We start from the raw sequence: 16,377 nt of genomic DNA, 5'->3' as shown, positions 1-16,377 counted from the left end.
GGTACTAGCAAAGCAATCAGTGCTGCGACAAACTCTCAACTGATTTAATACTTCACACCATCAAAGTAAGAAATGAACTGTAGATATTTAAAATCTTGTAATGTTTTGTTTTGTAGTAAGGAGCTCTTTCCATCATAGGAACATGTATGCAGACATCCCACCCTGCAAAAACTCATTTCAGGGAGGTAGCACCATCAATTTGCGGGAGACTCCTGGAACTTCTGGGAGAGGTGGGATGTCTGTAATAGAGTAGCTCCTTAGCAGCTAGCCAGCTAGTTTAAATAACGTTAACTATGCTAATGAATGAATGATACCTGTTAAACTCACAGTCTTAACCCACCATGGGTAATAGAAAAGTCACTGTTGCAAACAGTGCAGCGAGCAACACTCATTACTTTTTACCCCTATTAGGCAAGGGTACACGTTAGTGTAGTCTGGGGTGAAGTACGCTTTATATTTTATTTTGAAACACTCTGCCATGGCGCGTGCGTGCGCGCTCTCTCTCTCGTGCGCACTCTCTCGTGCTCTGTTTCGCTCTCATGCTCTCATGCTCTCTCTCGCGCTCTCTCTCTCGCTCACTCTCAAAAAAATCGATTTCCAGGATATTGTATATAATTTGCGGGCATCAGGAAGATGCTATTAATATGCGGGAGGCTCCCGGAACTTCTGGGAGAGGTGGGATGTCTGTATATAGCTAGGGTACCTAAGGCTTTTGCACAATACTGCAGTAATTTTATACACTACATGGGCTGCTGCTGCACAAAATCAAATTTCACAACAGGTGAGTGATGACAAAGCTGATTCTGATATGGGTCTCTATTGTGGATTGAGAGTAGGAAGGGGGCAAGAAGAGGGGAATCGTGGTTGGGAAGAGGAGAAGGGAAAGGGGAACCTCTAGAGAGACATTCTATAATCAATAAACCAGTTAGTTGGAATCAAATAACCTTGCCTGACGTCTCAGGCCTGGGAATGTCTGCATCCACATCACCAACCCCTACTCCTGGCACTCCTTATCAGCCATGTGCCCCACACCTCTCCCGCAGCACTCCACCTCACCATTCCCAACATCCTGTGCTTCCGCCATATTTACAAACTTGCTCTCTGCTCCACATTGACAATACAGTACTGTGCAAAAGTCTTAGGCACCCTAGTTATCTATATTTGCCTAAGACTTTTGCACAGTACTCTATACATTTTATAATACTTGATATGAGAGGAATATATCCAATCGGTGTTCTTTTTCCTCTGGGTCTGGCCTATAATCCCAAAGCACTGCTGATCACTGATTGGTATGGAAGTATGTCTAAGCTGATCTGGTGTAAGACTGTTATCATAATACCAGGTACAACCTTGGTGTAGGTGAGTAGAGAATCTACAAGGATTTGATGAGAATAAAATACGGGCTTACAGTAGGATTGATGGAAATGAGTGATAGTCGGTGTGGGTTTGATGGGCCGAAGGGCCTGTTTCTCTGCTGCATGTCACCGTGGCTGTAAAAGAAAGGAAGATTGCTTTGTTGATTCGTACACTAAAGATGGAAGACTTCTCCAAAATTTCAGAAAGTGGTAATTAATAGTCAGAAAAATGTTAAATGTTACAAATGTTTAACAGGATTTTGTAGAGTAATTTAAGGGGTGGAAACATATGCTAATTCACAATGACCGACATTGAGTTGGAATTCACTTTAAGAGGCTGGTCTTAAGTAATGATGTGATGATTTTTACCATGTGTTATGTTCTGTGCTTGGTTGACAATAAAGTATATTGTTATGGTTTCCTTAAACTTAAAACGCCTCTGCCAGTTTATTTATGAAAACATACAGCTTGATCATGATTGACGCATTTCTACGTTTGTACTTTAATGGGGCAGAACTTCCACTAATCCTGATAATATTGTCTTTGGACCCTGCTTGGTTTAGTTAAAGATAAAAAAGAGCATGGTCATGTCTTCAGTTATCCATCAAGTGAACACCTTCCAGCTCAAAGGCATGGCCTAATGGAATATTAAAAACTGAGAGGAATATTACTTTGTAAATTATTGGAAGGTGTGCTTTGGTATAGTAAAATTGATCAGTTACTTGTATTTATGTCTGTTAAAATATTGTTCTTAGTTAATCTGCCATGAACTTTATTTTCATTAATCAATTATGAATAATGACCAGTTAATTCACAACTCATTTATTCCCAGAAAGATTGAATAGTCCCTCAGCCATGATAGCCACGTGTTTCCTAATAAATGTCACCTTTTGTTTTCATTGTCCCGTCAAGATACTCTATATTTCACTCCACCCACTGATCTTTCCAGTCAATCGATATAAAGATGGATGTCATCATCATCGTTACATGCTGTGTCCTACGATGTGCGCAATCATGGTCTTTCCATAACCACGATCGTTCTGGGCAATTTGTTTTTCTACAGAAGTGGCTTACCATTGCCTTCTGGGCAGTCTCTTTATCCGGCCATTATCAGTACTTCTCATAGACTGTCTGCTTGGCATCAGTGGCATCATAACCAGGGTTTGTGATATACACCCGCTGCTCATACGACCATCCACCATCTGCTCCCATGTCTCCACATGACCCAGTTCAGAGCAGAGAGGTGGCTAAGCAGGTGCTACACCTTGTCCAAGGGTGACCTGCAGGCAAGTGGAGGGAAGGAGCACCTTACACCTCCTTTCGTAGAGACATATCTCCACCACGACACCCATTTTTGTAGCGCCACCCCCTTCTTGCAATTCCTCCGTCTCCGCCGCATCTGCTCTCAGGATGAAGCTTTTCATTCCAGGACGAAGGGGATGTCCTCCTTTTTTAAAGAAAGGGGCTTCCCTTCCTCCACCATCAACTCTGCTCTTAAACGCATCTCTCCCATTTCACGTACATCTGCTCTCACCCCATCCTCCCGCCACCCCACCAGGAATAGGGTTCCTCTTCTCCTCACCTACCACCCCACCAGTCTCCAGGTGCAACGTATAATTCTCCATAACTTCCACCACCTCCATCGGGATCCCACCACTAAGCACATCTTTCCCTCCCCCCCCTCCCCCGCGTTCCGCAGGGATCGCTCTCTACGCGACTCCCTTGTCCATTCGTACCCCCCATCCCTCCCGACTGATCTCCCTCCCGGCACTTATCCTTGTAAGCGGAACAAGTGCTACACATGCCCTTACACTTCCTCCCTCACCACCATTCAGGGCCCCAGACAGTCCTTCCAGATGAGGCGACACTTCACCTGTGAGTTGGCTGGGGTGATATACTGTGTTCGGTGCTCCCGATGCGGTCTTCTATATATTGGTGAGACCTGATGCAGGCTGGGAGACCGTTTCACTGAACACCTGTGCTCTGTCCACCAGAGAAAACAGGATCTCCCAGTGGCCATACATTTTAATTCCACGCCCCATTCCCATTCTGATATATCTATCCACGACCTCCTCTACTGTAAAGATGAAGCCACACTCAGGTTGGAGGAACAACACCTTATATTCCACCTGGGTAGCCTCCAACCAGATGGCATGAACATTGACTTCTCTAACTTCCGTTAATTCCCCACCTCCCCTTTGTACCCCATCTGTTAGTTAGTTAGTTATCTCTCTCTCTCTCTCTCTCTCTCTCTCTCTCTCTCTCTCTCTCTCTCTCTCCTCTCTCTCTCTCTCTCTCTCTCCTCTCTCTCTCTCTCTCTCTCTCTCTCCTCTCTCTCCTCTCTCTCCTCTCTCTCCTCTCTCTCCTCTCTCTCTCCTCTCTCTCTCCTCTCTCTCTCCTCTCCTTCTGTCCCTCTCACTATAACTCCTTGCCCATCCTCTGGGCTCCCCTCCCACTTTCTTTCACCCTGGGCCTCCTGTCCCATGATCCTCTCGTATCCCTTTTGCCTATCACCTGTCCAGCTCTTGGCTCCATCCCTCCCCATCCTGTCTTCTCCTGTCATTTTGGATCTCCCCCTCCCCCTCCCACTTTCAAATCTCTTACTATCTCTTCTTTCAGTTAGTCCTGACGAAGGGTTTCGGCCCGAAACGTCGACGGTACCTCTTCCTATAGATGCTGCCTGGCCTGCTGCACTCACCAGCATTTTTGCATTTTTTGTGTGTGTTGCTGAAATAATTGATCATTTTAGGCTGGAAGTCATTCCACTGTGAGGACTAAGAATATGTAAATTTGTTAATCTCTTAAAACAAGAGTACTCATTCTAATTTTATTTCAGCAACAGGAACAGGACCCCACAAACTTGTACATTTCCAATCTACCACCATCCATGGATGAACAAGAACTAGAGAATATGCTGAAGCCATACGGACAAGTGATCTCCACACGAATATTGCGAGATTCTAACGGCACAAGTCGTGGAGTAGGCTTTGCAAGGTATTATAGCTGTTTTGATTTTAAAAGCTTACTACGTATTGTGGTGCTTTTTAAAAATTCCAATGCATGCAGAATCAGAATCACTTTATGGCCAGTATGTGAAACACACCAGAATTGATTGTGGTTCAGTGCCAAGCGTAAAACACAGAACAATACCGTAACAGGCAACACAATAGCAACCGACAATTTACAGGACAACAGTGCAAACAGCCATGTGCAATCAACAATTAGCGGAACGGTCACATACGCAAACGTGAACGATCAAACTTAACTAAATATGAGCATATGAACAGACTCAATAATTATCAACAGAACAAGGAGAGCAGGAAAGACCAGTAATGGATGTTATGCAGGTACAGTTAGAGTATTACACCTGAGTGAGTTTTGTTGAGTAGTTGGATAGCTTCAGGAAAGAGGCTTCAGAGATGACGCGTAGTCCTGGTGGTGATGGCCTTGCAGCATCTCCCCGATGGCAACTTGGTGAGTAGGTGACTGCTAGGGTGGGTGGAGTCAGCAGTCATTCTTTCAGCACTTTGCTCCGGTGATGAACAGGTCTTTTACTATCAGTAGCTGACAACCAGTCATCTCTGCCGGGGGGACCACTTGCTACAACTTGGACTTGGAGAGGGAGGAGGCAATGGGAAACCAAATGGTGATAGAACATAGAATAGTACAGCACAGTACAGGCCCTTCAGCCCACAATGTTGTGCCAACCCTCAAACCCTGCCTCCCATATAAGCCCCCACCTTAAATTCCTCCTTATACCTGTCTAGTAGTCTCTTAAACTTCACTAGTGTATCTGCCTCCACCACTGACTCAGGCAGTGCATTCCACGCACCAACCACTCTCTGAGTAAAAAACCTTCCTCTAATATCCCCCTTGAACTTCCCACCCCTTACCTTAAAGCCATGTCCTCTTGTATTGAGCAGTAGTGCCCTGGGGAAGAGGTGCTGGCTATCCACTCTATCTATTCCTCTTATTATCTTGTACACCTCTATCATGTCTCCTCTCATCCTCCTTCTCTCCAAAGAGTAAAGCCCTGGCTCCCTTAATCTCTGATCATAATCCATACTCTAAACCAGGCAGCATCCTGGTAAATCTCCTCTGTACCCTTTCCAATGCTTCCATATCCTTCCTATAGTGAGGCGACCAGAACTGGACACAGTACTCCAAGTGTGGCCTAACCAGAGTTTTATCGAGCTGCATTATTACATCGCAACTCTTAAACTCTATCCCTTGACTTATGAAAGCTAACACCCCATAAGCTTTCTTAACTACCCTATCCACCCGTGAGGCAACTTTCAGGGATCTGTGGACATGTATCCCCAGATCCCTCCGCTCCTCCACACTACCAAGTATCCTGCCATTTACTTTGTACTCTGCCTTGGAGTTTGTCCTTCCAAAGTGTACCACCTCACACTTCTCCGGGTTGAACTCCATCTGCCACTTCTCAGCCCACTTCTGCATCCTATCAATATCTCTCTGCAATCTTCAACAATCCTCTACACTATCTACAACACCACCAACCTTTGTGTCGTCTGCAAACTTGCCAACCCACCCTTCTACCTCCACATCCAGGTCGTTAATAAAAATCACGAAAAGTAGAGGTCCCAGAACAGATCCTTGTGGGACACCACTAGTCACAATCCTCCAATCTGCATGTACTCCCTCCACCACGATCCTCTGCCTTCTGCAGGCAAGCCAATTCTGAATCCACCTGATAGTGACAGTGGTGGTCGTAGCACCCTCTGTGATGGCTGAGTCAAAAATCATCAGGATACAGTCTGAGGTGTTAAGTTTCCTAAGCTGGCATAGAAGGAACAATCTCTGCTGGGCTTTCCTAGAGATGAGAGTAATGTGTTTGTCTTGCTTCCATGTATTGGTATTACTGAAGATGTAAGATCTTCATATTATTCATATTAGATCCTGCATCTTCAGTCTGCAGAATAGATCATAAATTGGATGGCCTTAAGAAAGAAGATATTTATATCTGTGAAGAAGTAACATCCAGTTGCAGAAGCAAGTGAATGGGGCAGGGATCATTTGCAAGAGAAAAGGAACTATCAACATTTTCGGTCAAAACCCTGCCTCAGGAGTTTCCAATTTCTTTTGGTGTTTTTTTTTTGCTTCTATTGTTAAATGTTGAGCATCAGCATTTACAGTAAAAAGCAAAATAGAAATCAAGAAGAAGATCTTGTTAAAAATATTACAATGTCTCAAGAAAGACTGCAAATGCTGGGAATCCGAAACAATTTTATAAACATTAGAGATCCATTTTGTTACTTCCAAACCAGGCGAAGAAAAGAAATATTCTTCATTTCACTTTTTAGATTGAATATGAGTGGAGCACAGAAACAAATCACAAACAAGAGAAAATCTGCAGATTTTGGGAAGCCAAGCAACACACACAAAATGCCCCTCCCCACACCTTTTTAAATCTTCTCCTCATCGTTTTTTCTCCAGTCCTGCTGAAAGGTCTCGGCCCGAAATGTCGACTGTACTTTTCTCCAAAGATGCTGCCTGGCCTGCTGAGTTCCTCCAGCATTTTGTGTGAAACAAATGTAGTTTTGCAAGTTGGTACTTTATGGACTATTTTACACAGGATTCTGTGATCTCTCTCTTTAACTGAACTGGCACCTGTGTTATCCCATTATTATAATTTAAAATAAGATGCATCTTGTTACCTTATAACCATGTTTTTATTTTGGTGCATACTTCAAACACTTTGCCATTTCTTTTCAAACGTGATGAAAGTGGAGCTCAATTATTGCTGAAGAAGAGTTTATTCACACTTTTTTAACCATGTCTCAAATGAGAACTGAACTGAGAGATTGATATTGGAATCTTTAGTTGAAACTTGGACAATTTTTCACACTGCATTGATCTAGAATACAATTAACAGCCATCAATGGTCAATGTTACATTAATAATTCAAAAGTCGTAAATACATTTATTTTCAAAGAATTGATACAGTATACAACCTTGGGATCTGTCTTAATGCAGACAGCCACAAAACAAAGAAACACAAAGATTCAAAGTACATTTATAATCAAAGTATGTATGCAGCCCTTAAATTCGTCTTCCCCACAGTCACGAAACAAAGCCACTAAAAACAATCAAACATTAAACCCTCCCTTCCTCCCCCATGCACAAATGACAACAAAAAATCGAGTGAAACCACAGAATATGTATGAAACACAACATCAAAAGGCATATTGCAGTACAGTTCAGCTCAGTGTTCATTATCTGCAGTCCACCTGATTTAAAAATCACCCAAAAATAGTAATGAAAAAGAGCAACCAAATCTAGGCTAGAAACTAGAACACATCATAAACCTGAATTAGAGTCCATATCTACAATCTGTGGTGATTAAACCTTGCTCCGGCACCATCCACTGACAACATCGAGGAAGAGAGAGATCACTCAAACGCAGGGACCTTCCCTTGGGAGAGGAGAATAAGAGACTGCCATACGTGGACCCGTTTAAAGAAAATCCTCACACAACACCATCAAACGCCTGATGTGTGAAAAAATTAACAAATCATGTAAGCAATAAAAAATAAATAAGTAACATTAACCACAGCGTCTGTCCCCAAAAGTGAATCCTCAGAGCTGTGCCGAAGACGCCCATCTGCAGGCCACGGCTGCAGAGTTAGTTCAGTGATGAAGCACCCCAATCAAATTGTGCAAGTCGTAAAAAGAAATGCAAACAAAAAACACCCGGAACATGAACTGCAGGGTCCCCAAAGTGAGATCACAGCTGCAGAGCGTTCAGCACTGAGGCAATCCCAATGGCTACCACTCCCGAACCCGACGGCACAGGACCCAAGACTCCTCACCTTCCGCACATTGGCAGCGGCAAGAGAGACCGGTCAAATGCAGGCAGGCAGCGCTGAGCACCTGCTCGTATCCCCCCTTGTCCTCGATGATTTTAATCTTGCTCAATGCTTGCAATGGCGCCAAATCTGGGTTCATGTTCCACAATTAGGAATCAACCAGAGTCTCATCCACACTGAATCCCCCAGAAGCGCCATATTGTTCAGTCAGCCCAAAAATACGTTCTTACAAGGGAAATTACAGGTTGTAATCTATCGCAGTTCAGAAGAAGACAAAGAATTATATTTAGCAGAAGAAGCGTAATTTTGGCTACAAGGTGTCACCATTGGTCACTGGTACCATCTTGCTGGAACTTTGAAGTAGTTAATTTGAGGATTCTGAAGTCATGAAAGGGACTTTTCTGATTGTACCATCTTTATTTCTGATCGGTACATATGGTAAAAACTAAATCGTGTATTACAATGATCTCACACTTGTATTTTGATTAGAAAATGTCAGATCTTTATAATGCTGTACAATATTAAGAGAATAGGATGGTATATGATTCCAAGATCACACTTAGTCATCAACAGATTAGAAGGCAGAATACTTCTACTTCACATAGGTACTTTATTTTGTACTCAACTTTTTTTTTTATTTTCTGCTGCATTCTTCTTATCCACTGCAACATCCCTTTCCCCTCCCTCCATTTTGTCTCAAAATATCTTGCACTGTTTATCGTCTGATTCCCCCATCCCGTCCCCCCTTTTAAGTAGCTGGAAACATCACACCAAGTAATATCATTACAGAGATGAGCAAGGATTGTTCGTGTTGCTCAGTTAATGTCCAAGAAGTAAAAATTTACAAGTTACAAAGGTTCTGCACATTATATCACCCTCTTCTTCCTACCTAACGTTATAACCTTTCTCCTCTGAAAACCTGTTTCTTTCCAGACTGCCTCATTGACTTTTAAAAAAATGTGTAGATATAATTAAAAGGGAAAAAAATTCTCTCATTAATTTTCCAGACTGAAACATGGCAGCCAATTAATTTTTAGATAAATTTACATCAGTATTTGAACTTAATGCCATTATTTTTTCTTCCTTTACCAGGATGGAATCAACAGAGAAGTGTGAAGCAGTCATAGCACATTTTAATGGAAAATTTATTAAGACTATCCCTGGTGTCCCTGGTGAGTTTTGATGGCTTTTGCTAAACTAATGTAGCTGTGAATTCTTAGAACAAACGACTTGAAAAATAAATATGATTGCTTCTGAGAAAACATAATGCGCTGTGGGTTTATTATGTTTCAAATATTTAGGTACGTCACAATCTGTTTATTTAGAAATACACTTTTGCTCCTGCCGAACAATGAAAATTAGTTGCAAAGGCCAATTGACTATACTGACAAAAATAATTCATGAACCTTTCCATAATGGATATTCGTAATTGTACAGCAAATAGGTGTTAGTGTTTATTTTAAATATGTGTAGAGGAAGAACTTCATTGTGTTGGACCATATTCATGTATTTAAATTTGGACTATCTAGCTTAAAGTAGAAAATAATTCTGCCTTTAATGAAGGTTATTCAAACAATGACAGAAAATACTGGAAATCTCAGCAGATTAAGCAGCATCAGTAGAGAAGAAAATTTGACTGAACCTTACAGGTCACCGGGTAATTTGTAGTGGGCCCTAGCATATTTAATTTATGCACTTTACTCTGTTTATCTTTGTATAATTCGTTTGTGGATTTAATTCTTACTTCCCTAAGTTATTGTGTGTTGTATGTGTGTTACGTGCTTTACACCTTTGTCCAAAGAAACGTCATCTCGTTTGTCGGTATACATGTATGTGGTTAAATGACAATAAACTTGACTTGACTTGACTTGACAGGTCAATGACTTTGAAACAGAACTGAAAAAGACTGGTTATCTGGCACCATTCAATTAAATATTTAGTTTCAACAGCTAATTTAGTGTATGGGAAAGTTACTTCCAAATCACTGCTGTTCTTAGTAAATTCTTAATTTTCTCAGTATCTTGAATTTGAAAATTTCATTGAGTACATTGTAGAAATATGAACTTCTTGTTTCATCACTCCTGTTGTAAATTTAATTAACTTCTTCCTGTCATGTAAATTCACATAATCAACTAAACTGCTCATAAAATCAATTTCACAATTCTAAATGATTTACTAAGTTGCAAATATTTGCTGTGAAATGTACCATCAAAAAATGTTACATCACGAAGAAAATCAGTCTCAGTATCATAAAAGTTACCTCACTAAGAGTAGCTACAATTGTGTAAAGCAGACAGAATGGAGAAGCAATTGTATATGATAACCAAGTGCAAAAGGTTTTATCGGAAATGGAACTGCTATAAAATCAGAAGTTTGTGTAGCGGTTGTGAGGGAATTGACACGGTGTGACATGCTTCCAAATAATTGAGATCCAAGTCGAAAAAAGTATGTTCAATCCTTTATTATGAAACCAGCAAAGATGTAGGATCTAATATAGTGATATTAGCAAAACTAGCGGAATTAGTCAAGTAACCGAAATTAGTGATTTTAAGCGATATAAGCAAAGGAAACAAAAAATATTAATTCCCTGGCTCTCTTCCTCTCCAGCTAAACTAAACTAACAAGGACAAAGTATAAATACATGACTATACTCGTCTGCTTCTACTACGACCAACCCCACCTGACAAATTACCGAAACCCATAATAAAAACATGCATCACAAAATACAATACAGACAGGCAGAAAATAGATACAAAAGGTAAATCAGATGTTGAAAATCGAGAGCAATATGTACAATGTGCTGGAGGAGCTCAGCAGATCAGGCAGCATCTATGGATGGGAAAAAAACAGTCAACGTTTCGGGTCAAAACCTTTCATCAGAAAATAGATCCGTGGCTCTTGTAGGTTGTATTCATTGAACGTGGAATAGAGTGGCTTATGCTGTTGGGCTCTGCTTTTGACACATTTGACAAAGGACAAATTAATTCAATCCATATTCACAAACAAGAGAAAATCTGCAGATGCTGGAAATGCAAGCAACACACACACACACAAAATGCTGGAGGAGCTCAGCAGGCCAGGCAGCATCTATGAAAAAGAGTACAGACGACATTTCGGGCCAAGACCCTTCAGCAGTCCTGAAGGGTCTTGGCCTGAAATGTCAACGGTACTCTTTCCTATAGATGTTACCTGGCCTGCTGAGTTCCTCCAGCATTTTGTGTGTGTTGTTTCAATCCATAATCAGATAATTTGCACAGAAAAAATACTATGGGGCAACTCTTCAACTGCACGGGGCTCCTTGTTTGTTCGAATATTGTTCTGATCTTCTGCTGAGAGCCTATTTTAGATATTCCTGAAAATCAAAATAATTCACAACCTGCATAAAATGAAAAATAAATTACATTTAAACTTCTTTGTTTAGGAGTGGAAGACACCTTACAACCGTTGAAATATTATTAATTTAAATCTAGTTACTCCATCGATTTTGATTAGCCAAGCAGGCAGGTTTATTAGCCAGAGTTACTCTTTCCTCTCTCCGCTTCACCTTGTGGGCAGTTGTGTGTGAGTGAGTGAGTGATGGCCTGGGGGGGGGGGGCGGGTAGGTGGGGGGGCAACCGAACCAGCCGCCGCCGCAGCAGCAGCCTCCCGCCCACCAGCTTCAGCGTTTGAGCCTCGGCCCGCTCTCCTGAAGGATGGGAAACGCTGCGACCGCCAAAAAGGGCAACGAGATCGAGAGTGAACCTTTAGTTTCATACCCTTGTAGCTTTTAGACATTGCTATTATTTATAAGGCGGCGACCAGAGAGATTCAGCTGGAGGCGAGTGCCCAGCGCATGACTGACCGAAAACACCGACGCCATCAACGCAGAAGCTCTCCTTGGAGCCGAGCAAGCGAACAGCCGTCACATCCCTGCTACTGGTAACCATATAATCCAGTACAACCTGTTCATGGTCAAGTGGTCAGTGACTAAACCGGCTCCCCCACTGGACTTAGTCTGGTGAGGAGGGTGTGAGGACACCCAGCAGGACTGAAAAAACAAGACCTGACAGAGGGTGGATGAGCTCCTTGTGAGCCAACGGCCATCTTCCATGGAAGAGATTAAAGCCTCACCACGTAGCTCCCTCTTACGAATCGTATGCTATGCACTTAGTTAGAAGAGACATGCGTTGTGCAGATGAACCTGGGCCCCTTACGAGCGATTCTGCTGTAGGTAGCCACAAGGAAGAAGATAATGACCTTGGGAATTGTAGGTCTGTTGGGAATGGCGGCACACCAATCCGAAAGGACGTGTGGCACTGACTAATGATAGACTGAAAACTAGGAGAAGTATCTTACGGATAGGGACATGGAATGTTCGATCAATGTATCAAGCAGGGAAGCTTGATAATGCAATTCTTGCAATATCTCAAACGAAGCTAGATATTATGTGAGTAAGCGAAGTCTGTTGGACAGAGGCTGGAACAGTTGACAAGAATGATTTTGCGATGATATACTCTGGAGGAGAGAGCCATGCCAATGGCATTGGAATTATTATGAAGAAGAAAACCTACAATGCAATGGATGGGTTTTGGCCCATAGCTGATAGAGTCATAATGGTAAAATTAAAAAGAAAGCCTTTCGATGTTACGATGGTCCAAGTGTATCCACCAACAGGTGAGCATGAGGATGAAGAGGTGGAACGGTTTAATCAGGACGTAGAATCTGCTTTAAAAAATGCAAAGAGCTCTGATGTACTTTTCGTTATGGGAGATCTGAATGCTAGAGTAGGCAATGTGAAATACAAGGATATCATTGGTCAGTATGGCTTAGATGAGAGAAATGAAAGAAGGGGAAGATTTATACAATTTTGTGAACAGCATGAGCTGATGGTAGCAAACACATGGTTCAAATTACCCAAACGAAAATTATACACTTGGAAGAAGCCTGGGGATACTGGAAGGAGACAAATTGACTATATTGCAGTGAGGAAATGCTTCAGGAGAAGCATTAGGATGGCCAAGACTTATCCAGGTGCCGATATAGGCTCAGATCACAACCCGGTGGTTGTTAGGGTGAAGATTGCACTAAAGACAAAGATTAAGGCTGCAACCAAGAAAGCCAGGCTGGATATGGACTTACTGAAGAAGAGCGAGTATAGTGAAAGATTTTCTGCAGCAGTACAAAATAGGTTTAAAGGACTGAGAGTAGAAAACATGGAGCAGACACCAGATAGCATGTGGTCAAACCTGAAGGACTGTATGCAAATTGCAGCTGAAGAATGTCTCCCCAAAAGAAGGTGCGTAGCTAAACAAGCCTGGATGACGGATCACATTCTGAAGCTCATGGAAGAGAAAAGGAAGCACAAGAAGGACACATCTAATTGGCCCAAAAAATAAAGGGCAGAATGTGCAAAAGCTAAAGAACAATGGTTTATCAAATGGTGTGAAAAGATAGAGACCATGGACATGTTGCATCATTCAAGGGATATGCACAGGGAGTTTGCAGGGATGACCAACAGGAACAAGAAACAATCAAGGACTGGCATCATTCAAGACAAGGACGGGAACATACTCTTTGAGAATGACAAGGTGGAAAGTAGATGGATGGAATACATTAGGGAATTGTACTACGATGCTCAAAATGATAAAGTGAGTGAGAAGAACACGGAAGGTCCGGAAATTTTGGTAGCGGAAGTAAAAGCAGCCATTGGAAAGTTAAAAACTGGTAAAGCTTGTGGTGTAGATGTTACTACAGCCGAAATGTAATGGTGACTCGGGGGTTGAGGAGATCACGAGGCTTTGCAATACAATCTACTCAACAGGAAAGTGGCCAACAGATTTTGTGGTGTCAGAGTTTGTCATGATCCCAAAGAAAAGTAAGAGCACGAAATGCTCAGACTTCAGAACTATAAGTCTTATAAGTCATGCCTCCAAGATCTTGTTATTGATACTTCTAAGTAGAATAAAATGGACAGTTCTTAATGAAATTAATGAGTGCCAGAGCAGATTTATACCAGGTAAGGGTACCCGTGAAGGGATTTTCAATTTGTGAATGATTGTGGAACAAGGTCTAGAAAAAAGAAGACGCTTACATGTACTTCCTGGATTACGAGAAAGCTTTTGACCAAGTCAATCATGAACAGCTGGTCAATTGCCTGAACTCATTGGGGCTGGATGGGAAGGATGTTCGACTGATTGCGAGTCTCTACTGGCATCAGAAGGCAGCAATAAGAACTAGTGGTGGGAATTCACCAGAAGTTGAGATCCAAAAAGGGGTTCGCCAAGGCTGCATTATCTCCCCTTTATTATTTAACATTTACTCAGAGGTAATCTTCAGGGTGTTGAACGATGAAGCTGGTGCCCAAATTGGTGGAGTGACGGTGAACAACTTGAGGTATGCAGATGATTCAGTGTTGTTAGCCGAGACTGAGGATGAGTTACTCAGAATAATAGATAGATAAATGCTGAAGGTGAACGATTTGGAATGAAAATAAATGCTACAAAGACGAAGATAATGGTAGTATCATGGAAGAAAGAAGTCCCCAAAATCAGTATCAAAATTAACGGCGTAGGCATAGAGCAAGTCAAGAAGTTTGTGTACTTGGGACGGATGGTCATAGAGGATGGGAAATGTAATACAGAAATTAGACGAAGAATTGAGATTGCAAGATCAATGTTCTGGAGCCTGAGTGACGTGCTGTGTGGCAAGAGGTTGGACTTCGGGCTGTGTTGTAGAATTTGGAAATGCTACGTCTGGAGCAGTCTGTTGTATGGAGTTGAATCGTGGACCTTATGCAAGGAAGTGCAACGACGACTGGAGGCATTTGAAATGTGGTGTTTAAGGAGAAAGGCACCCAGGATGTGCCCTGATCTCATTGCTACCATCAGGAAGGAGGTACAGAGACCTAAAGGCACACACTCAACGATTCAGGAACAGCTTCTTCCCCTCTGCCATCCAATTTCTGAATGGACATCGAACCCATGAACACTACCTCACTACTTTTTTTTATTTCTATTTTTGCATTACTTAATTAATTTAACTATTTAATATATATGCTTACTGTAATTCACATTTTTTTCTTCTATTATCATGTATTGAATGGTACTGTTGCCACAAAGTTAACAAATTTCATGAGATTATGCCAATGATATTAAACCTGGTTCTAATTCTGATTCTCTCTCTCTCTCTCCACAGTAATGGCTTTCCTCTTTTTTTTCTAACTCTGGCTACTAATTTTTAAAATATTTGCATACTGTACAACTTTGATATGCACCCTATAAAATAATCCAGGAGGGTGGAGAGAACATAAAGATGGCCTTTTATATTCTAGGATCTGGATTTCCAATAAGTCAGTGTTACATTTTGCCAAGGAGGCTTTAAGGACTTCTTAATTATCTGTGCTCCTGAAACCGCTCAGTATGACAGAGCTCAGAGAAAATAGCTTGTCTCAGGAGTCTGTTGTCTGATGATACAACCTTCCCATAAGCTGGTTGAACATGATCAAAATTTTAATGCTGAAAATGTTGTTTGGAAAAAGCAAATGACACTTGATAACCTTGGATGGTTTTGCAAAATAGCATTGGTAGTGTATCACTGGTGATTTGAAGTGTTCTTATAATGTGTCCACATCTCTAGTGTATAAAGTGGGACATAAATGATTGCTGCTCAAGCTTTGGGTCTTGGTCTTCAAGTACCTCAGGCACCCCTAAGATTGTGCTGGCACACTGGAGGAAATAGTTGACTTTAAAAAAATAAGCACTCAGTCTAACTTACAGCCTTACTAGTATTTTTTTAAATTCATAAAATGATTAAAAGAAGCAGATGAAAGCCATTTGAACCTTTTTGGTCTTTCACTTAAATGCTGAATGTGCTGGGTTTATAATCCTTGTACTTCCTAAACATCCCTTTATATCTAAAAATCTTACAATTTATGTTTTGAATAAACTCAGTGACTGTGCCTCCACACACCTCTTGGGAATACAATTCTGAAAGATCACTACCCTCTAGGAGAAGAAATGTCTTTGTGTCTTGCTGCTGAATGGCTGACCCCTAACTCCGAGTTTGTGACTCTTCCGAGACAACAGCCAAAGGAAACATCAATCCTACATTTACTCTATCAAACCCCGTAAAAACATTTGGATATATTTTGAAGTTACTTTTCATTGTTCTCAATGTGAAAGAATATAGGCCGTGTCTGCCTAATTTCTCTCCCT

General features: G+C 41.6%; 1 protein-coding gene across 3 annotated transcripts in view; it reads left to right on the top strand.

Annotated features, from left to right (window-relative positions):
* LOC140199625 (RNA-binding motif, single-stranded-interacting protein 1-like) overlaps positions 1–16,377 on the top strand; it is a 215,447-nt gene that overhangs the window by 171,102 nt on the left and 27,968 nt on the right. For all 3 annotated transcript variants that reach the window (XM_072262018.1, XM_072262017.1, XM_072262019.1), the window contains exons 5-6: positions 4,192–4,349; positions 9,278–9,357. In XM_072262018.1, the coding sequence (XP_072118119.1) occupies positions 4,192–4,349; positions 9,278–9,357 (238 nt within the window). The remainder of the gene's footprint in view (positions 1–4,191; positions 4,350–9,277; positions 9,358–16,377) is intronic.

This window comes from Mobula birostris, chromosome 6 (assembly GCF_030028105.1).
Source record: "Mobula birostris isolate sMobBir1 chromosome 6, sMobBir1.hap1, whole genome shotgun sequence".
NCBI lineage: Eukaryota > Metazoa > Chordata > Chondrichthyes > Myliobatiformes > Myliobatidae > Mobula > Mobula birostris.
This window is presented reverse-complemented; position numbering and strand designations above follow the sequence as displayed.